The 24,180-nt window shown below is 44.8% G+C and overlaps 1 protein-coding gene across 1 annotated transcript in view; it reads right to left on the reverse strand.

The window, feature by feature from the left end:
• Positions 1 to 19,823, reverse strand: part of TMEM47 (transmembrane protein 47) — a 39,248-nt gene extending 19,425 nt beyond the window's left edge. The window contains exons 1-2 of the mRNA XM_038760449.1: positions 19,402 to 19,823; positions 871 to 1,011 (exon numbers count right to left, since the gene is read on the reverse strand). Of these exons, the coding sequence (XP_038616377.1) occupies positions 871 to 1,011; positions 19,402 to 19,627 (367 nt within the window). The 5' untranslated portion in view covers positions 19,628 to 19,823. The remainder of the gene's footprint in view (positions 1 to 870; positions 1,012 to 19,401) is intronic.
• Positions 19,824 to 24,180: the final 4,357 nt, after the last annotated feature.

The raw sequence follows: 24,180 nt of genomic DNA on the forward strand, positions 1-24,180 counted from the left end.
TGAAGCACTTGAAATTCATCCCACCCTCAATCCCATAGCCATTCTCTCCATATTCATAATGTATTTTAATTTGTTTTCCCCTCTAGACTTTAAGCTCCTCAATCAATTAATTAGTAAATGGTATTTATTGAGTGCTTACTATGTGCAGAGCACTGTACTAAGTGCTTGTCCTCATGGACAGAGAATGCCTACCAACTCTGTTTTCTTGTACTCTCTCAAGGACTTATTTATTTATACTAATGTCTGTCTCCCCTTCTAGACCGCATGCTCATTGTGGGCAGGGAATGTGTCTGTTATATTGTTGTACTGTACTCTCCCAAGCGCTTAGTACAGTGTTCTACACACAGTAAGCGCTCAATAAATAGTATTGACTGACTGACTACACAAAGTAAGTGCTCAACATTTACCATTGATTAATTTCATCGTGGGCAGGGAATGTGTCTACTTCTTGTTATATTGTACTCTCCCCAGCACTCAGTACAGTGCTTTGCGCACAGTAAACGCTCAATGAACATGACTGAATGAATGAATTGATTGATTGACTCAAAATAAAGATGGGCATCAAGAAAAACTGCCCACACAAACAAGGCCAATGGTACATCTAACTCCCGCATTTACAAAGTCCCTGTGCACAGACTAAGAGTACATTCAATTCGTCTTCCATCTGAGGCAAGGTCTTACGATTGCATCAGAAAAATGCTTAACACTGAAAAACATAATCTGATAACGCCTAATCCTATTTCCCTCGATGCAGAGAAAATACCTCGGACAAAGCACGCAGTGCAGAACAGGCCCCTTCTTGGGCAAGCACAAGAGCCGACACGCTCCTCAAACGTCAATCCGAGATGGGAAATGAGGGATGCGCTTTACCTGCTGCGAAAAGCATGACCGCGACCGGTCGGTAGAATCTCCTGCGAGAGCCCACGCAGATGGAAATCAGACCGACCAGGAAGGCCACGAGAATGATGGCAGCACCGCCCAGCAGCAGAGCCAGCGTAGCGATCTGCCAGTCTGTAACCAGGAAGGAAAAGAAACACAATGAGGGCCAAGAAAGAAATATGCAAAAAAAAAGAGAAAATCTATTTGTTTTCGGGTCCTCTCTGAGGTGGGAGACAGTGGTGGGAAGGAAATTAGGGGAGGTGGGTTCTAGTCTTAGCCTTGCCACTTGATCTCTGGGTGTTCTTGAGCAAGCCACTGAATGGCTTCACGCCTCAGTTTGTTCATTGGTAAAATGGGGATAAGATGCCTTTTCTCTCCCCGTCTTAGCCTGGGAGCCTGTATGGGATGGTGTCTGTATCCGATCTGACTGTCTTGTACAATGCTTGGCATGTAGTGAGCACCTAATAATAATAATGGTATTTGTTAAGCGCTTCCTATGTGCCAAGCACTGTTCTAAGCACTGGGGTAGATGCGAGGTAAGCAGGTTGTCCCACGTGGGGCCCACAGTCTCCATCGCCATTTCACAGATGAGGTAACTGAGGTGCAGAGAAGTTAAGCAGCTTGCCCAAGGTCACACAGCAGACAAGTGATGGAGTTGGGATTAGAACCCACATCCTCTGACTCCCAAGCCCGGACTCTTGACACTAAACCATACTGATTGTATTTATGGAGTGCTTACTGTGTGCAGAGCACTATACTAAGCATTTGGGAATGGACAATGGAACAATAAATAGACTCATTCCCTGCCCACGGTGAGCTTACAGTATAGAAGGGGAGACAGACATAATAGAAATAAATAAATTACAGATATAGACGTAGGTGCTGTGGGGCTGGGAGGGGGGGATGAATAAAGGGAGCAAGACAGGGTGACGCAGAAGGGCAGACTTAGTGAAGGCCTCCTTATGAATAATAATAATAATGGCATTTATTAAGTGCTTACTATGTGCAAAGCACTGTTCTAAGTGCTGGGGAGGTTACAAGGTAATCAGGTTGTCCCATGGGGGGCTCACAGTCTTAATCCCCATTTTACAGATGACGTAACTGAGGCCCAGAGAAGTTGTGACTTGCCCAAGGTGACACAGCAGACAGGTGGTGGAGCCGGCATTAGAACCCATGACCTCTGACTCCCAAGACCGTGATCCTTCCACTGAGCCACACTGCTTCTCCAATGCACAAGCTATGAGAGAAGAGGGTTTTTTATGGAATTGGTAAAATAATAATAATAATAACAATAATGGCATTTGTTAAGCACTTACTATGTGCAAAGCACTGTTCTAAGCGCTGGGGAGGCTACAAGGTGATCAAGTTGTCCCACGGGGGGCTCACAGTTTTAACCCCCATTTTACAGGTGAGGTAACTGAGGCTCAGAGAAGTTAAGTGCCTTGCCCAAGGTCACACAGCAGACATGTGGTGGGGTCGGAATTCAAAACCATGACCTCTGATTCCAAAGCCTGTGCGCTTTCCACTGAGCCACACTGCTTCTTTAAGCGCTTAACTATAATAATGATGGTATTTGTTAAGCGCTATGTGCCAAGCACTGTTCTAAGCGCTGGACTTGTGCCAGGCACTGTACTAAGCGCTGGGGTAGACACATGGTTACATAGTATCAGATACGTAGCCTAGCAGAAAGAGCACAGGCTTAGGAGTTAGAGGATGTGGGTTCTAATCCCAGCTCTGCTACTTGTCTGCTGTGTGACCTTGGGGAAGTCATTTCACTTCTCTGTGTCTCAGTTCCCTTGTCTGCAAAATGGGAATTCACTACCTGTTTCCCCTCCTACTTAGACTGTGAGCCCTCTGTGGGACAGAGAGTGTATCTGACCTTATCGTGTATCTTCCCCAGTGTTTACAACAGTGCTTGGCACATAGTAAGCACTTAACACCACTATTTTTAATGGGGGCAGGGAATGTTTCTATCAACTTTGTTATTTTATACTCTCCAAAACGCTTAGTGTGAGCCCCATGTGGGACTGGGACTGTGTCCAACCCAATCACCTTGTATCTACCCTAGCGCTTAGTAAAGTGCCTGGCACGTAATAAGTGCTTAACAAATATCACAATTATTATTATTACAGTGCTCTGCACAAGGTAAGCACTCAATAAATACCACTTAATTATTGATAAAAGCTCCTTAAGGAGCTTTTGGCCTAGCAGGCATGAAGATAGCAGAAAGATCCATGAATTATATGGAATCACAAGATGAACATGAGTTAGCAAAGTGGTGTTCTTTAAAAAGTCAACACTGAACTAAGAGTAGAAGGCCTAGCATTGAGAAATAATCCTTCCACTGTATTCCACATTGGTCAGACTTCATTTAGCGGGTCTGACATTCTTCAGGGTTGCCCAAACTGGAAACCGTGTGAATTTGAAGCTGTGGTGATGAAAAAGCTGTTGTTTTTTGCTGCCCTGTGCTCAATTTCTGCCACTTCAAGAGCAGAGGACTAGCTTCCAGCCTCCCAGCTGCTGCATGGTCCAGGTGAGTCAGAGCTATTCAGCTTTGTTCTTTGGCATCAGTAAATGGGAAGTCCAGGGCAGCCAAAGTTGGCCCTCATTACCTTTCCCGCAGCCACGCTTAAAATGCCAGGACGGCAGTGAAACGGCCAGTGAAGCCGTTGATTTAGTGGATGGAGCATGGGCCTTGGAATCCAAAGGGCCTGCTTCTAATCCCGGTTCCACCACTTGTCTGCTGTGTGACCTTTGGCAAGTCACTTTGATTCTCTGGGCCTCAGTTACCTCATCTGGAAAATGGGGTGGGGACCCTCATACACAACTTTCTCCAACTTCCTCATGTTTCTTGTCCTTTTCTCTATCTTCTCCAGTTGTATTATATCTTTCTTTATATGAGGTAACTAAAACTTTTTGCAACATTAAAAAGTGTAGCTGTACCACCAATTGGTGATACACCTACGTTTTTTTGCTCTGCTGTCTGCCCTTTTTTCCCCAATTACAATCGACATGTTGTTGGCCTTCTAAGCTGATGCTGCAGACTGAAAGATTTCTTTCCTGAACCATGAGTGAAAGCTCAGAAAAGAGAAGAATGCAACACAAACGAACTTTCCATATATAGGTTTAAGAAATAAAGCTTAGCTTTGTGGCATTAATGTCACATCTAATATGTTTTTTCTAATATGTTTGCTACCTAATAAGGCTCACCTTACGAATAAACTATATTGATATTGTTGTTTTGCTATTAGAAAAAACACTAGTATGAAAACACTTCAATTTGGTTTCCTTACTTTGAGAATCCAGAATTTTAATAATTATAATCAAGGCTGTCCTCAATCTTTGCTCCCCAAATACAAGTCCTTAGCAAGTATTTTATGTCTCCAAAGTGAATTTTCAGATTAACTCCACAAGCTTTTTTGTTTTTAACCTATGGTATCACGGTACTCTCCCAATGTAACATAAATGGCATGGCTCCAGCACGGTCTAGTGGATACAACATGAGCCTGGGAGTCAGAAGGGGATCTAATCCCGGCTCTGCCACATGTCTGCTGTGTGACCTTGGGCTAGTCACTTCACTCTTCTGGACCTCAGTTACCTCAATGGTAAAATGGGAATTTAGGACTGTGAGCCCCTTATGGGGCAGGGACTGACTGACTTGCGCTTAGAACAGTGCTTACCAAGGACCATAATCATTATTATTATTACTATTATTATTATATAGCTTCATATAGCTTTTCTCCTGATGAAACAATCAATCAATCATATTTGTTGAGCACTTATTAGATGCAGAGCACTGTACTATGCTCCTGGGAGAGTACAACAGAATTAGCAGATGCAAACAAGATATCGATGAGGCTGAAGGCAACTACTGCTCTGCCTTGATTGAATTCTATACATCACTATACATCACTGGCACATAAATAAAGCTAGAGCTGTACTCTAGACTGCGAGCTCATTGTGGGCAGGGAATGACACTGCTTATTGTTGTACTGTACTTTCTCAAGTGCTTAGTACAATGCTCTGCACACAGCAAGTGCTCTATAAATATGACTGAATGAACACCAGCCAAAGACTCTCCTGCTTCAGGCCCCGAAATGCACTTTGAACTGGAAAAAAGGTAGAGTACCAAAAACGTACCCCGTCCCTCTGTGAAATAACAATCTATTGCATTGTTGATATTAATGTAAAATGAAAACAGAATCGCAAAGTCAATGCAAAGGATTATTTTCACATCAATACAGGGTTTCAAAATGGTTTCTGTCCCCCTGAGAGCATTCTGTCAACCCATGTACATATCGTGTCGATAGATATTTTCCTGCTTATGGACAATGGGCCACATCTTCTCTTTTTCTCAATAATGATGGGGCTTGGTTTGTTTTCCCTTTAGAATTATTTTACAGTGGAATGGGAGTTTTTGTTGATTCTACTGTTTCTGCTAGCTGCCACTGATTTTTTTTTAAACAGTAAGAAACAACCCTTCAACTCCAAGTTTGGCCAACAGAAGTGCTACATTCAATAATGGCTTAAAAAGTGGAAGAGGATATGACTGTGTCTGAGACTGATAAAGTCTCAGTAATATTTTGCGTCATGGCTATAGACAGGGCCCATTAGCCCTACTAGCCAACTAATAATGCTTCTCGTTGGCCAAATGGGAAGTGGATGCCTATGTGTGTCTGGTTTGGTAGAGATTATCACCAATACTGCAAATTCAACTCCAGCTCCTCTTTAGGGTGGAAGGTAATTTTTCTTTGTCTCCCCAAATTACAACTTTGACTGGGCTTTGGGAAATGGCTGCCAAAGAGTCAGATGGGTTAATCAGCGGAACCCTTTTCATTCAGTACTACTTATTGAGTGCTTACTGTGTTCAAAGCACTGTACTAAGAGCCTAATGTCTTAGCAGCCTGGGACAGTCAGCCCTAAATCTTGACTAAAATAGCCCAATTTTAGAAGCAGCAGGGCCTGTAGCGGAAGGACCACAGGCCTGGGAGTCAGAGGATGTGGGTTCTAATCCTGCCACCTCATGTCTGCTGTGTGACCTCGGACAAGTCACTTTCACTTCTCTGTGCCTCTTTTACCTGATCTTTTAAAATGGGGATTAAGACTGCGAGCCCCATGTGGGGCATGGACTTTGTCCAACCTGATTAGTTTGCATCTACCCCAGCGCTTTGTACAGTGCCTGGCATATAATAAGTGCTTAACAAATACCATTTTAAAAAAATAGCCTCTGGAGGCAGTTAAGGAGAGCCTGAATGGCTGTTAATGTCCATTGGGTCATAAAAACCTCTTGTCCTTCCTTTCCTGGGGTGGACAGGTTTTGGGGCTTCCTACCTAGCAGACCCCTCAATCCTGAACCCCTTCATTCATTGCCACTTTCCCCATCTCACAACCCTTAGTGATTCATTCAATGTTTAGCCGAACTTTACCCCTTGCTCCACGGAGAGCCAACGTATTTGTCAGTCAGTAGTATTTATTGAGCACTTACTGTGTGCACAGCACTATACTAAGTGCTTGGAAGACTACAATATAACGGTATCCCTGCCCACAACGAGCTTACAGTCTAGAAGATGATTTGGGCCATCACATTACCTGACAAGGTAATGGATTGAAAGTACTTTGCTATATCTTTATGTGCGTAGACTGTCCTTCAGCAACTTTTTGATTTTATTATTTGTTTTAAGTGCTTACAGTGTGCCATGCATTGTACTGAGCGGTGGAATAAGTACAAGAGAAGAAGCGTTGCTCAGTGGAAAGAGCATGGGCTTGGGAGTCGGAGGTCATGGGTTCAAATCCTGGTTCCACCAATTGTCAGCTGTGTGACTTTAGGCAAGTCACTTAACTTCTCTGGGCCTCAGTTACCTCATCTGTAAAATGGGGATTAAGAATGTGAGCCCCACATGGGACAACCTGATCACCTTGTATCCTCCCCAGCGATTAGAACAGTGCTTTGTACATAGTAAGCGCTTAACAAATACCAAAATTATTATTATTATTATTAATTAGGTTGGACACAGTCCCTGTCCCAAACAGGGATCATAATCAGTCCTAATCCCCATTTTACAGAAGATAGCTGAGGGAGAGTGAAGTTACGTGACTCGCCCAAGGACACATGGCAGACAAATGGAGGAGTCAGGATTAGAACCCAGGTCCTCTGACTCCCAAGCCCATGCTTTTTCCATGTCTGTGAGGTGCCAATCCCAACAGCACTCTCTGTCAAAAGGAAAGACTTCTATATGTCTACACGCACAGTCACAAAGAGTTGAAAATCCATCAATTAATCAATGCATGGTATTTATTAATAATGATGGCATTTGTTAAGCGCTTACTATGTGCAAAGCACTGTTCTAAGTGCTGGGGAGGATACAAGGTATTCAAGTTGTCCCGCATGGGGTTCACAGGCTTCATCCCCAATTTACAGATGAGGTAACTGAGGCTCCGAGAAGTTAAGTGACTTGCCCAAGGTCACAGCAGACACGTGGTGGGGCCGGGGTTCAAACCCATGACCTCTGACTCCAAAGCCCGTGCTCTTTCCACTGAGCCACGCTTCATCCTGAGCACTTCTGAATACCCTTTCATTCAATTATTCCCTCCCTTATTTATTTTGACTACTCTTTATTTATAAGTAAACTCCCCGAGGACTAGTGTCACTTCTTAGTTGTGTATTTCCCAAGTGCTCAGTACACTGCATCGCATCCAGAGGGCACTCAATAAACATTACAACAAGAACAAAGCACCATGGTACTGAGTGCTTACTGTGTGAAGACTGTACTAAGCACTTGGGAAAGTACACTACAATACAGTTGGTAGACATTCCTGCCCACAAGAAGCTTACAGTCTGCAGGGGAAGACCAATGCTTACCGTTTGTAGAGCACTGTACTAAGCGCTTGGGGGAGGACAGTACACAAGAATTGGTAGACACAGCCTCTGCCCACAAGGAGCTTACAGTCTAGAGGGGGAGACAGACATGAATATAAATAAGTTATTTACAGATCCGTACCCAAGTGCTGATGGGCCGAGGGTGAAGAAAATAAATGGTACAAATCCAAGTTCAAGGGTGGGGCAGAAGGGAGAGGAAGTTGGGGAAAAGGAGGCTTAATTGGGGAAGCACTCAGCAAGTGCTCAATAAATACAATCGAATGAATGAATGGAAGGCCTCTCGGAGGAGATGCGACCTTAATAACATTTGAAATTATTTTTCATTAGAAGAGTTACGAGTTTCAGATATGAAGAGAGCTCCTTGACAGCTAAGAAAAATGGGGAAAATGTGGAAAATAATACAACTGATGTATACATATTGATATAATGGTGAGTATATTCAAAAGTGAGAAGCAGCGTGGCTCAGTGGAAAGAGCACGGGCTTTGGAGTCAGAGGTCACAGGTTCAAATCCTGGCTCCTCCAATTGTCAGCTGTGTGACTTTGGGCAAGTCACTTAACTTCTCTGTGCCTCAGTTCCCTCATCTGTAAAATGGGGATTAAGACTGTGAGCCCCACGTGGGACAACCTGATCACCTTGTATCCCCCCAGTGCTTAGAACAGTGCTTTGCACATAGTAAGCGCTCAATACCATCATTATTATTATTCTTATATTGATGAGTATATATCTATAATTCTATTTCTCTATTTTGATGCTATTGATGCCTGTCCACTTGTTTTGTTTTGTTGTCTGTCTCCCCTTTCTAGACTGTTAGCCTGTTGTTGGGTAGGGATTGTCTCTATCTGTTGCCGAACTGTACTTTCCAGACGCTTAGTACAGTGCCCTGCACACAGTAAGCACTCCATAAATATGACTGAATGAATGAATAATAATTCTTTGAAATAATGAGCTCCTTGTGGGCCAAAATACTTCTACCAACTCCATTATATTGCACCCTCCAGAGGGTTTAGTACAGTGTTCTGCCTAAAGTAAGCACTCAGTAACTTCCATTGATTGACTGATAATGCTACCTTGCATTTACGTAGAACCTTGCAAGCCACTTGACGCATACAGAGTGTGTTCCTTTCCTGATACCTATTTTCCAAGATACGTAGAGAGCAGATGTTGGATGACGATTTAAGAAAAGGTGAACTGAGAAACTCAAACTTGATCTATATTTGTGGTACAGATGCTGCAATTCAGGTCCAGATTCATGTTGAATATACGTGTTGCTCTGAATTTTCCATTCAGAGTACTTGAATATACATGATGCCCTGAATTTTCCATACAGAGTACTTGAATATACATGTTGCCCTGAATTTTCCATACAGAATATTTCAGAGCCAATGATTTTTTTTTTTTTGCTTTTGCATGAAATGTTTCTTTAACTCAGGCCAAAGATTCATCTGAGGGTGCAGTGTTAAATTCGTTGCATGATTCAGTCCTTACCTAGGGGTGGTTTTCCCTCCAGGTAATTTTCAAGCATCCAAGCTAGTCATTTCTATTTTTATTAGTTCAAGACTCTGCTTATTCCTATAATTAACTACATCTGGTCTGTTTCTCCACCCCGGGTGGAGGAGAAGGAGAAGATATGAGTGAAGGGCAGGGAATGTGTCTGCCAACTCTCCCAAGTACTGTACTATGTACAGTAATCTGCACATAGTAAGCACTCAATAAGTACCATTGATGATAAGGATTACATAAAGGAAAGTTAGCACAGGCAGGCAGATTCAGGCTGGGCCACCCACCTCTTCCCCAGCACCAGCACGAGCAGAGCAGACCCGTGTGGGATCTGTTTATTTATATAATTATTTTTAGGTATTTGTTAATCACTTTCTCTCTGCCAGGCACTGTACTAAGTGCTGGGGTAGATGCAAGATAATCAGGTTGAACACAGTCCCTGCCCCTCTTGGGGCTCACAGTCTTAATCCCCAATTTACAGATGAGGTGAGTGAGGCACAGAGACATTAAGTGACTTGACCAAGGTCACACAACAGATAAGTGGCAGAGCTAGGATTAGAACCCAGGTCCTTCTGACTCCAAGGCCCATGCTGCATCCACTAGGCCACCCTGGATCTTCTCACATAAAGCCTCCTTTACTCCCTCCTCCTCTCCTCCTGCCAAAGCATGCAGGGCAATCAATTAATGCTATTTTCTGAGCACTTACTATGTGCAGAGCACTATATTAAGAGCTTGGGAGAGTACAAAATGGCAGTTGGTAGACACACTCTCTGCCCACAAGGATCTTACAGCTAGAGGGGGAGACAGATATTTTTATAAATAACGTATGGATATGTATATAAATGCTGTGGGAATGAGAGTGATGTTAATATCAAGCACTTTAGGGGTACAGATCCAAAGGCATAGGCCACGCAGGAAGGAGAGGGAGTAGTGGAAAAGATGGTTTAATCGGGAAAAGCCTATTGGATGAGATGTGATTTTCATAAGGCTCTGAAAGTGCAGGAGAGGAAAGTTGTCTTCTCTGGGATGGCAAGTAAGGTCTTTCTACCCAAGTTTATGGAACCTGCTCTCCACCAGAAAATGAAAGTGCAGTAATATTTCCTTTTTCCTGGTTCTACACAGAGCTGGTAGACCAGTTTCCAGGGAGGCCTATTTATCCAGGAAATGGAAGTAGAACTTCAGGAGAAGTTTGCTCTTCCCCTCAACCAGGCCTGTAAAAGACACGTTTCCAACAATGAAGAAAACTGAGCTAATTCAGTCGTTTACGGTACGTATAGTTGGAGTTCATCTTTCTGTAATTACTAAATGAAGCTAAATATCTTTCCCATGGCCTTTTTCCTTAAACCAGGCATAAGCGAAGAAGTAAAGCAGATGGGTTTCTATATTGGAATATCGACTGGGCAAAATGACCAAGAGTAGTGGACTACTATTTATTTTAATCTGTCCATTAGGTTGTTTCTTGAAGAAATCATTATTTTACTATATCTCAAAAAAAAGTCTTTCTCCGAAAAATCTCTCAAATGGAGGATTCAAAATTATTAACACAAATATATGAGGCACAAAAAGAATGACATTTATCAAATTAACTTGTAAAAGCATTCAACTAATAAAGAAAGTCTTTTATTCTTACCTTAGATCTCATAAATTAGTTTACACATCCTCTTTGGCTCATTTTTTAAACTTCTTAAATCACATATTAATCAATTCATTTCAGCAAAAAATAAGCTATTTTTTTAAAAAAGGTATTTTGTTAGGTGCTTACTATATGCCAAACACTGTTCTAAGCTCTGGGGTAGATACAGGTTGATTAGGCTGGATACAATCGCTGTCTCACATGGGGCTCAAAGACAAAGTAGGAGAGAGAACAGGTATTGAATCCCCATTCTCCAGTTGAGGAAACTGAGGGACAGAGAAGTGAAGTGACTTGGCCAAGGTCACACAGCAGGAGAGTGATAGAGCCGGTATTAGAACCCAGGTGCTCTGACTTCCAGGTCTGTGCTCTATCCTAGCCTCTTCTAGACTGTGAGCCCATTGTTGGGTAGGGATTGTCTCTATCTGTTGCTGAATTGTACTTTCCACAGTACACAGTAAGCGCTCAATAAATACGATTGAATGAATGACTGAATGAGAGAGAATTGGTATTCAATTCCCATGTTCATTTATTCATTCATATTTATTGAGTGCTTACTGTGCGCAGAGCACTGTAGTAAGTGCTTGGGAGAGTACAAAATAACAATAAACAGACACATTCCCTGCCCTTGTAAAGCAACGTTCAGAAAAATGAAATGACTTGCACCACGTCACACAGCAGGCAAGCGGTAGGGCTGGGATTGGCCAATGTGTTTCCATTTATTCTACTTCATAATAATGCACGGAGATGTGATTCATTTCCCAAATTAAAGGAGAGTCCACATAGAAAGGAGAATTGCTTAAGTAGCCCATCCCTAGGAATCAGTGGAATAGGCAATCAATAGTAAGTCCATTTCCTCGTATTCAGTTTTCCTTGAGCACGGAAAAGGATGGACCAACGTTCTCTAAATCTTGAGCTCATTGTGTGCCTGTTTGTTGTTGTATTGTACTCTCCCAAGCGCTTAGTACAGTGCTCTGCACACAGTGAGCATTCAATAAATGTGACTGAATGAATGAACATTCTCCTCGTAGCCCTTCATTATACTTGGACGTTGTTTGGTGATTCCTTGGAATCTATCTTCCAGCCAGAGAACCAAAATTATTCTATCCTTTCCTTGAGCAGTCCATTTTCTAACCCTTTCATCATTTTTGCTTTTCTTCAGTGTCACCACATCCGTTGGTTTGGTTCTATAACTGAATTGCTATGATAGTGAGTTTGTCATGAAAACCCACTTAAGGGGGACTGGACTCCAGTCCTGTGTAGTAAGAATCACATGGCTTTTAAAAACCACGTGTTTCTGTGTAGTCTCCTCCTTGTAATGCTCCCTAAATGAAATTCTGGCCGAAGCGCTTTTGCAAATCTCTGGCGGCAGGTCAGAATCAAGTTAAAGATTTCCTAAGAGACTGGACTGAATGCCTACATAGTAATAATAATCGTGGTATTTGTTGAGCACTTATTCTGTCCCAAGAAGATCAGCCACAGTCCCTGTCCCTCACAAGGTTTACAGACTAAGCAGGAGGGAGAACAAGTATCAAATCCCTATTTTACAGATGAGGAAACGGAGGCACAGGAAAGTTGAGTGACTTGCCCAGGGTCATACAGCTGGCAGGTGGCAGAGGCAGGATTAGAACCCAGGTCCTCTGATTCACAGACTCATGCTCTTTCCACAGGGCCAAACAGCTGCTTCCCAAATAATTCAGTGCAAGCAAGGAACACGTCTGCCAACTCTGTCGTATCGTACTCTCCCAGGCGCTTAGTACAGTGTTCTGCACGCAATTAGTGCTCAGGAAAAACCCCTGACGGATGCAAAAACAGTGTGACCTACATCCAACAAATCCATTTACTCCAAAAGATCTCCCAAGTGATTCTCTGGAGATTAAGGTTTCTCTTCCCTCTTCAAGGAAAAAAACCCCAGAAATATCCGACACCACTTTTTGCCAAGCTTTCTGCTTCTCTGAGTAAAGTCTGGTAATCTGAACAATTAAAAAACCTATATTTTCTGATAGCCCTGAAATGGGATTATATTTATTTTCCTTGAGTCAAATATAAATTAAACATGAGAACCTTAGCTGGATTGATGTCTGTCTCTCTCTCGACTGTAAGGTCATTATGGGCCGGGAATGTGTCTGCTAATTCTGCTGTATTGTACTTCCCAAGTGCTTAGTACAGTGCTCTGCCCACAGTAAGCACTCAATAAATATGATTGAATGAATGAATGAATGAATGATAATAACCATTATGGTATTTGTTATGGGCTCACTACTTGTCAGGCACTGTACTAAGCACTGTGGTAGATACAAGTTCATCAGGTTGGACACGGTCCCTGTCCCCCATGGGGCTCACACTCTTAATCCCTATTTTCCAGATGAGGGAACCGAGGCCCAGAGAAGTGAAGCGACTTGCCTAAGATCACACAGCAGCCATGTGCCAGAGGCAGAATTAAAACCCAGGTCCTCTGACTCCCAGGCCCATGCTGTACCCACTAAGCCACGTGGCAGTGCTCTACACATAGTAAGCGTTCGATAAATACAGCTGATTTGATCATTAGTTTACAACAAACGTTTAAACTTTTAATAACCCAATGGCATTTGTTCTGTTTTTGCTACTTGAATAGCACATTTCAAAGCCAATACCAATCTTTCAGAGCTATTTACTTCCAGAGCTATTTGCAAAGATGCTAATATCAACTCATTGAAAGCAACAGTGACATCCTTTCTGAAAGAAGTCGTGTTCTAAACTGACACTTTTGCTTCACATCAATGGTACAGATGCAACATATTCAGATTGGCCCAGGCCAAGCAATCTAGGACACTCATCCATTTTCAGGGATATTTCACACTGACTTTATCCCGATTATCTATCCCAAGGAAGCTTTTTTTTTAAAAGGTTTAGTGAATTAGTGGAACATTTTAAAAGACATTCTTTCATATGACAGCATTTTTATAGCCATAACCTATATTTAGTATAAATTGCAATTTCAAAAATAGGCTCGTGATTTTCGGCACTCTTTGAGATGTCAATATAGTCCACCTTATAGGTAAGAGCCCGTTATGTGGATTCCTTCACCTAGGTTATTACTACTGAGCTCCCCAAAACAGACTGGACCATTCACTCAATGAGTGGTGTATACGTGGCTAGGCTTCATAAACCAAAAATACACACTGTTCATAAATGAAACCGATTCTATCATTTTCACAACAACCCATTAGTTTACTCTATACCCCAAAGTTCCTAGTGGAATAGTTGCAGCACAACTATTTAAAAAAAAAAACAAACGTGCAGGGATACACACGGTCACATTTGCATATGTTTGCCTTTGGTGAACAAATAGTTTATAACCCACTAGTCTCTATACCGACCCCAGTGGATGCTAAGCTCTTGTGTCACTTTCATTAGAAGAGTCTATACAGAACAGATTCATTAGACATAACTATGAAAAGTAGAGATGCCCATTCCATACTATTATGCATGCTTATTTTTTAAAGATCCCATTTAAGAATCAGCAATGCCAGTTTCTGTCACATTGCACTTGCAAAGAGATTCCAACGACCCATATCGCAAAACATAAAACCGTGTTTTGATGTCTCAAATGCATAAGCTCCACCGACCCTAAATGTGAAATCAGCTTGCCACTACCTGAAAACGTACAACTCCTTATTTTTCTTTTTTAGAATTCCCCCTGCCTGCTGAATTTCAGTCCCAGGGACGAAAACAAATGTTACAACTGAATAACCCCCTCAAGATTACTGCTTCATACTAGAAGTGCTGGCCCAATCTGGTAGGCATACAGTGGTAGAGCTGTGTTGAAAATCTATTACAAAGAGCAAATGATGCATGATTCATTAAAAAATAAAAATGGTACTTTTTAAAAACTGGGAGAAAGAGAAAGTGTGAGGCATGATGAATCAGCACCGGTATGTTCTTAGAACATTACTTGTAGTAAACACAAACTGGCCATTTTATGACAAATAGAGGTTATAGCTGTCATTAAGACATAGATTTTAATCGCATCTTGAAGATGCCATGAGGGCCTTTGGTAAAACTTTGTTCTCGGCACTCTCTCTCAAGGAACTTTATTTCGAGCGACCAGGAAGTCCATCTCTTTAAAGATCAGTGGAGAATCTGTGTTCTGTTGGTTCTCACAAGGAGCTAGTGCAGTTTACTCGGGAACTGGAAGCAAATAGGAAAGATCATTTTAAGTTCCTCTCCTGCCTTATTCACCCTAAGGTACAAATATGGACTGTAAGCCCGTTGTGGGCAGGGAACGTGTCTACCAATGCTCTTGTACTGTACTCTCCCAAGTGCTTGGTACAGTGCTCTCTGAATGCAGTAAATGCTCAGTAAATACCATCGATTGATTAATGTGAGACATTCTGTATGCTGGAAAATCTGCTTAAAATATTAAGACAACATATGCTAGTATAAAGGGCGGGGTTCAAAATTGTGGGGTGGGGGAGCTGCTCATATATCTGGAAATCTTCTAGAACAAAAATTTGTGTGTTAAAGACGCCTTGGATCAAACAATCGCCACTTCTTTTCTAGCCGTTCGTGAACGGGCTCTGTTAGCCTGAAAGTATTTTAAGTAAAATAAGCCAGGCTGCTATTCAAGAACCTGAACAGAAATGACTGCTGTGGTATGAATTTCTACAGGGGGCCAAGAGGAGGTAGCCAGGGAAAGACAGTACTGAATGTGCCTTGGGTTTTTATGGAGCAGCGTCCTGCAGCCTACTAAATAGGGGGATTTTTTTTTAATTTTTACTAGAGAGAAATAAGGTTAGGAGGTGGATGACTAGGAGAGTAATTACAGAGAGAGTAACCAACATTATTAGATCCTGCTCAGTAAATTCAATCTAGATTTTTCTCAGTACCCCACATTCTTTGGTGAGGTTGAAAGGGTTGGGGTTTTAAAGGGAAAAGGGATTTGAAGTCGCTTTCTGACCCTGAATCCTCTCCCCTCCCCACCCGCCAATACCCAATCTATCTTAGCAGTCTTTATGTAATCAGCGAGCATTATTTCAGAAGATAGTGAGAAAGGAGAAAGAGATTCAGGTTGCTAAGGAGACAGTGTTGAAGCTGACATTCCTACATAAATTTCCATTTATATCGGGGAGGGAAAATAAAAGGTATTTCCCTCCAAAGTTGGTGTTTCCTAGTTACTGGCAGCCTCATTTGAAGATTTACTCTACATTCTGAACTGAAACCAGATCCAGAAGAATTCAAAACACAAATTTTGCCATTTTGCTACAATCCAAGCCCTCTTTCCTTCTGAACTGAACAAAAAATAAAAATAGGGGAAAAAAACAACAACAACCCTTCAATTCTGACATACGGTTAAGATTTGAGGTGCTAGCAAAAAAAGAAATGAAGACTCGTACTGAAGAACACTAAACCGACAGTGACAATTCAACAAATCGGAACAGGTCCCTTTTTTAACTAGAAACAGAGGACAAAGACAGATCCGAGCAGATTCCTGTTACTGCGGGCCTTGGGAGCAACTTTTACCCTAATCAGAGAAGGATTCAGAAGTAGCTGCCAAAAAGTCCAAACAACCCATAAGGGAGTCTAATAAATCGAATAGATTTCAACCTCCAGTCGGATTTGAAATGAGAAGAAACGGCACCGGAACAAATAGCTGAAGATATGAGAAGTGACAACAGAGCAGAGGTGACTTGGAAGCAAGAGGCTGGCGGAGGGGGAAATGAAGCTGGGGGAGAATCCAGGCAGGAGAGAAGCTGGAAAGCAGGAAATAGAGAGTGGATTTGACCTCAGATAGGCCAACTTGAGTAAGGAGGGTGGTTGGGGTTAAGGTTGGGGGTCACTGTCTCCCTTATACCCCTCTAGACTGTAAGCTCATCGTGGGCAGGGAATGTGTCTAATAATAATAATAATGGTATTTGTTAAGCACTTACCACTGTTCTAAGCACTAGGGTAGATACAAGGTAAACAGGTTGTCCCACGTGGGGCTCACAGTCTTCATCCCCATTTGACAGATGAAGTAACTGAGGCACAGAGAAGTTAAGTGACTTGCCCAAAGTCACTGATAAGAGTCAGAGGCGGGATTAGAACCCACATCCTTTGACTCCCAAGCCCATGCTCTTTCCACTAAGCCACGCTGCTTCTTTATGCACTCTACCCACTCTGTTCTACCGTACTCTTCTCAAGCACTTGGTACAGTGCTCTGCACACAGTAAACGCTCAAAAAATAGTACGTTAATCGACTGATTCCCCCCCCCAACCTTCCCAGCTCATTGAGCAGTGTGGAAACTCCAACTTTCTAGCCCTCAGGACAGAAAAGAGAGGGTATGCAAGGAAGGGATTTGAAGACAAACGGAAAATAGTACACGGCCCCTGAATGGTATCACCAAAAAAGGAAACTCCAGCTCTCTCCTCCCAACTGGCGGTTCCATAGTGGAGCACATAGACGGAAATAAATCCTGAAATAATATTCTTCTGGGGGGGCGGTTAAAAAAATCTAGTAAGGAAGAAGAGGAGGGGGAAGAATGCAGGTGAACATCACAAGAACTCTTCCAAATTACTCATTCATGTAAAAATATCAGGGCGAGGAGTATGTGGGGGTTGGCGATTTGTGAGGGGGTTTAGGTGTGCTCATGGTCGTCATAATAATAATAATAATAATAATGGCATTTCTTAAGTGCTTACCGTGTGTCAGGCACTGTACTAAGTGCTGGGGTGGACACAGGCAACCTGAGTCGGACACAGTCCCTGTCCCATGTGGAGCTCACAGTCCTGATCCCCATTTTAGAGGTGAGGGAGCTAAGGCACAGGGAAGTGAAGTGACTGGCCTAAGGTCACACGGTAGATGGTCCATTTACATTTGTAGTACAGTATACAAGTTTGGATGCCCAATTCTATCAAAATAGGGAATGAATAGGTAACTCTCCACCTACAGAAAGTGAAGGTGCCCAGGGAAGAGACTTGGTGCAGTGATGGGAAGATAGGGGGATTGGTGATGGGGGGGCGGGGGGGGCAGGAGGGGAGGATGGAGTTGTGGGGGGGGAAGGGGAGGAAGTTGGAACCCCAAGATTTGGAGGCGGGGAGGCCGAAGGCCAGAATTGGGACACCGAAGGCAAAGAAAGCTGGGCAGGGTTGTCATGTTGGGGTTGGATTTGAAGTTAAAAGCTGGAAAGGGCAGTGGGGCAGATCAGGGAGAAAGAGGGGAGCATGTGGGAGAGGAAGGGGGGTAGAGGGGAAAGTAGGGGGGTGTGGAGGGATGAGAGAAGGGAGGGGGAACCACCCAGCCTGTATACCTGCTGTGGACTACTCTGTGATAGCGTACTCTCCCAGCGCTCAGTACAGTACCCTGCACTCAGTAAGCACTCAATCGATAGGATAATAATAATAATAATTCTGGTATTTGTTAAGTGCTTACTGCATCCAGGCACTGTACCAAGTGCAGGAAGAGTGATAATAATAATTATGACATTTGTTAAGTGCTTACTTTGTGCCAAACACTGTTCTAAGTGCTGGTGAATAATAATAATAATAATATTAATAGCATTTGTTCAGCGCTTGCTTTGTGTCAAACACTGTTCTTAGTGCTGGGGAGAGCAATAATGACAATAATTATGGCATTTGTTAAGCATCTACTATGTGTTAAGCACTGTTCTAAGCACTGGGGAAAGTAATAATAATAATAACAATAATAATTATGACATTTGTTGAGCGCTTACTATGTGCCAAGCACTGTTCTACACACTGGAGAGAGTAATAATAATAATGGCATTTGTTGAGCGCTTACTATGTGCCAAGCACTGTTCTAAGTGCTGGAGAGAATAGTAATGATAGTTATAATAATAATAATCGTGGCATTTGTTAAGCACTTACTATGTGCCAAACACTGTTCTAAGTGCCAGGGAGAGTAATAATGATGATAATAATAATAATAATCATGGCATTTGTTGAGCGCTTACTATGTGCCAAGCACTGTTCTAAGTACCGGGGAGAGTAGTAATGATAACAATAGAAATAATTATGGCATTTGTTGAGCGCTTACTGTGTACCAAGCACTGTTCTAAGCGCCGGGGAGAGTAATAATGTTAACAATAATAGTAATTATGGCATTTATTGAGCGCTTACTATGTGCCAATGTTGTAAGCGCTGGGGAGAGTAATAATAATGATCATGGCATTTGTTGAGAGCTTACTATGTGCCAAGCACTGTTGTAGGCGCTGGGCAGAGTAATAATAATAATCGTGGCATTTGTTGAGCGCTTACTATGTGCCAAGCACTGTTGTAAGCGCCGGGGAGGTCAGTAATGATAACAATAATGATAGCGATGATGGCATTTGTTGAGCGCTTCCTGTGTGCCAAGCACTGTTCTAAGCGCTGGGGCGGATAGAGGGGCAAGGGGAAGAGGGGAGAAGAGGCGGCCGGCCGAGACCCCCGGGCTCTTCCATCCCTCCACCTTCCCGACGCGGGACCGGAGGGGCGGAGGGGGGGGACAACGACCGGTCCAAGGTGACTGGGCCGGGGCGGGGGTTGCGGGGTTGTCTCACCGCTGCCAAGCGTGGACTGGCAGTGCCAGGAGGGGCCGTTGGCGGGCTTCCTGCAGGCCTCCCAGAGGGACAGGGCGTACTGCTGGTCGGCGGTGACCCAGGCCGGGCTGAGCAGGGCGCCCAGGTCGAGGCAGAGGGCCAGGAAGATGCAGACCAGGCCCACCAGCTTCAGGGGGGTCAGCCCCGACACCCGCACCTCCTCCATCCCGCTGCCCGACGACGCCATAGGGGCCCCCCAGGACCCCCGGCCCGCAAGGAAAAACTGCGCCCCACCGGCCCGCCGAGACCTCCTGGGGCCTGGGGAGCTGGGCAGCTGGAAACTGGGTGCTGGGAGCTGGAAACTGGGAGCTGGAAGCTGGAGCTGGAAGCCGGGAGGTGGGAATTGGTGCTGTGGAGCTGGAAGCTGGAAGCTGAGACTTGCTGGGAGCTGGGAGCTGGGAATTGGTGCTGGGAGCTGGAAGCTGAGACTAGCTGGGAGCTGGAGCTTGGTCCTGGAAGCTGGAAGCTGAGACTAGCTGGGAGCTGGAGCTTGGTGCTGGAAGCTGAGACTTGCTGGGAGCTGAGACTTGAAGCTGGAAGCTGAGAAGTGGAACTTGGTGCTAGAAGAAGCTGGGAACTGGAAGCAGAGACTTGAAGCTAGGAGCTGGAATCTGGGAGTTGGAAGCTGGGAGCTGCGAGCTGGAAGCTGGCTCCAGCTCTCTCTGTCTCTCCCTCCTTCCAGCTGGGCAGGGCTGTGTCTCCCCCCGCCCCCAGCCCCGCCCCACGTCCCCCTCTTTCCGCGGGAGCGTCCGGGGAGGAAAGGGTGGCTCCGCAGGGGGAACTCCCTCGCCCCCGGCCTGGGACCAGCTGGGGAGAGGGACAGCAGACCCCTCCCCACCCCCTTACTCTCCTTCAGCTCCTAGTGCGGACCCCCCCCCCCCGGGATCCCCATGACCCCCCGAGAGCCCCCCTCCCCTAATCCTCCTCCTCCTCCTCGTCCCCCTCAAACCCGCTGGTGCGGTTGCTTGGCTTTTTCTTTCGGTGCCCGAGGGCTCGTTTGCCTTTTAGCTCCTCCAACCTTTCCCCCCCACCCCCACCCCCCTCGCAGGGTGTGAGATTTCCCTACGGGCTTCCCGCTCCCGATTTGGAAAAAGGTGAGGGAGAGAAGAGTTATCGGCAATTCCCCTGCAAGACTCCCCGCCCCGCTCCCCGACCCCCACCCCCACTCATCATTCAACCGGTTCAGCCGGGCCTCTCCCCACTTTTCCCCAAATTTGGATGTCCCACCTCCCCGTTTTTTGCGCTTTCTTTCTTTCTCTTCCTCCATCTCTCCCCATTTTTCTCTGGCCACTCCTGAATCAAGACCTTGGCCTGTTTGAAAGATGGGGTCACTGAGATCTAATCTATTCCCCCTTGGTTTTTGCACAGCGCTTTCATCCCCAAAACTCTCCTGTGATACTAATAATCATTATGGTGATGGTTCAGCATTCACTATGTGCCAAGCACGCTTCTAAGCGCTGGGGTAGATTCAAGTTAGTTTGGATACAGACCCTGTCCCACTTAGGGCGCACACTCTTAATCCTCATTTTACAGATGAGGTAACCGAGGCCCAGAGAAGTGAAATGACTTGCCCACTGTCACCCAGCAGACATTTAGCAGAGCTGGAATTAGAACCTTCTGACTCCCAGGCCTGTGCTTTATCCTCTGAGCCACGTTGCTTCTCCTTTGGGTCCTCGTGACCACCCCATGAGGTAGGTAGAAAGTCAAGCATTATTAATTGTTTTTAATAGTAGTTATTATTGAATTACTAATTATTATTGTCTCCTTGACCCTCTCCAATCTGGCTTCCATCCCCTTCACAGAAACCGCCCTCTCAAGGGTCACCAATGATCTCCTTTTTTCCAAATCCAACAGCCTCTACTCCATCCCAATCCTCCTTGACCTCTCCACTGCCTTCCACACTGTGGACCCCCTCCCCTCCAACTGCTACCATGTTACTTTCACTCACTTATCTCCCCCCACCTGATTACTCCTCCTTGCTGACCTCCCTCCCTGCTGAAGTTCTCTCCACACTTCAGTCCATATTCTACTGCCGCAGTCATTTCTCTACAAAAACGTTCAGGACTTGTTTCCCTACTCCTCAAGAACCTCCAGCGATTGCCCATCTACCTACACATCAAACAGAAACTCCTTACCAATGGCTTTAAAGCCCTCCATTAAATTGCCGCCTCCTACCTCTCCTCACTATTCTCCTACTACAAGCCAGCCTGCTCGCTTCAGTCCTCTAACCTTCTCACTGTATCTCCATCTTATCTATCTTGCTGCCGCCGAGATAAAAATAGTAATAGTAGTAGCAGTAATAGTAATATTAGTAGTAGTAGTAGTAGAAGCAGTAGTAATAGTAAGTAGAAGTCAGCACGTACGCTAAAATTGGAACGATGCAGGGAACATCAGCATGGCCCCATGAAAGGATGCTGACCTCCTGCTTGCCAAATCCAACGGCTCATACTCTGCCCTAATCCTTCTTGACCTCTCAGCTGCCTTCGACACTGTGGACCACCCCCTTCTCCTCAACACGCTATCTGACCTTGGCTTCACAGACTCCGTCCTCTCCTGGTTCTCCTCTTATCTCTCCGGTCATTCATTCTCAGTCTCTTTTGCAGGCTCCTCCTCCCCCTCCCATCCTCTTACTGTGGGAGTTCCCCAAGGTTCAGTGCTTGGTCCCCTTCTGTTCTCGATCTATACGCACTCCCTTGGTGACCTCATTCGCTCCCACGGCTTCAACTATCATCTCTACGCTGATGACACCCAGATCTACATCTCTGCCCCTGCTCTCTCCCCCTCTCTCCAGGCTCGCATCTCCTCCTGCCTTCAGGACATCTCCATCTGGATGTCTGCCCGCCACCTAAAACTCAACATGTCCAAGACTGAACTCCTTGTCTTCCCTCCCAAACCCTGCCCTCTCCCTGACTTTCCCATCTCTGTTGACGGTACTACCATCCTCCCCGTCTCACAAGCCCGCAACCTTGGTGTCATCCTCGACCCCGCTCTCTCATTCACCCCTCACATCCAAGCCGTCACCAAAACCTGCCGGTTTCAGCTCCGCAACACTGCCAAGATCCGCCCTTTCCTCTCCATCCATACCGCTACCCTGCTCGTTCAAGCTCTCATTCTATCCCGTCTGGACTACTGCATCAGCCTTCTCTCTGATCTCCCATCCTCGTGTCTCTCCCCACTTCAATCCATACTTCATGCTGCTGCCCGGATTATCTTTGTCCAGAAACGCTCTGGGCATATTACTCCCCTCCTCAGAAATCTCCAGTGGCTACCAATCAATCTGTGCATCAGGCAGAAACTCCTCACCCTGGGCTTCAAGGCTCTCCATCACCTCGCGCCCTCCTACCTCACCTCCCTTCTCTCCTTCTACAACCCACCCCGCACCCTCCGCTCCTCTGCTGCTAATCTCCTCACCGTACCTTGTTCTCGCCTGTCCCACCATCGACCCCCGGCCCACGTCATCCTCCGGGCCTGGAATGCCCTCCCTCTGCCCATCCGCCAAGCTAGCTCTCTTCTTCCCTTCAAGGCCCTACTGAGAGCTCACCTCCTCCAGGAGGCCTTCCCAGACTGAACCCCTTCCTTCCTCTCCCCCTCGCCCCCCCTCCATCCCCCATCTTACCTCCTTCCCTTCCCCACAGCACCTGTATATATGTATATATGTTTGTACATATTTATTACTCTATTTATTTATTTATTTATTTAACTTGTACATATCTATTCTATTTATTTTATTTTGTTAGTATGTTTGGTTTTGTTCTCTGTCTCCCCCTTTTAGACTGTGAGCCCACTGTTGGGTAGGGACTGTCTCTATATGTTGCCAACTTGTACTTCCCAAGCGCTTAGTACAGTGCTCTGCACACAGCAAGCGCTCAATAAATACGATTGATGATGATGATGATGATGATGATGAAAGGATGCCACACAAATTCGTAAAGCATTCCATATTTTTACTAAGTGGGTGCAATATATTAAGCTTTTGGTCCAGCCCTTGCCGACTTTGCACTAACCTGGTAAAATGAATGTTCCTTCCCATGCCAGTCTGTATGTTGTAAAGTTGCATCCTTGTTTGTGTTCATTGTCTTTGGTTTGTAATGAGCAAATCCCAGTTTGGGCACCCTTGGTTAATCCCCTGCCTCAGCGGGGCTGGCAAGAAGGCTGGTGTTTCTTGGAAAGGAAATGTAACCATGTTGTTTGGACCACAAAAAAGGAGCAAGTGAGAACAGAAAGTTGCCTTTTGAAATTTTTAAAAGACCCTCCGGGAGTTGAAACACAAAGAGTTCAAGTTTAGCGACAAGATGATAGGGAAATATCCCTATCATCTCCCCCTTCTAGACTGTGAGCCCGTTGTTGGGTAGGAACCGTCTCTATATGTTTCCGATTTGTACTTCCCAAGCGCTTAGTACAGGGCTCTGTACACAGTCAATAAATACGATTGAATGAATGAATGAATGAATACGCCCCACTTTTCCTCAGCTCCCACTCCCTTCCACATCACCGTGAGTCACTCCCTTTGCTTGTCCCCCCCTGCCCCAAAGCAATTTATATATCTATAATTCTATTTATGTATGCTGATACCTTCTAGACTGTGAGCCCTAGACTGTGTTGGGTAGGGACCGTCTCTATATGTTGCCAACTTGTACTTCCTAAGTGCTTAGTACAGTGCTCTGCACACAGTAAGCACTCAATAAGTATGATTGAATGAATGAATTAATACCAGCTTACTTGTATTGATGTCTGTCTCCC

Source organism: Tachyglossus aculeatus, chromosome 18, assembly GCF_015852505.1.
Source record: "Tachyglossus aculeatus isolate mTacAcu1 chromosome 18, mTacAcu1.pri, whole genome shotgun sequence".
Lineage (NCBI taxonomy): Eukaryota > Metazoa > Chordata > Mammalia > Monotremata > Tachyglossidae > Tachyglossus > Tachyglossus aculeatus.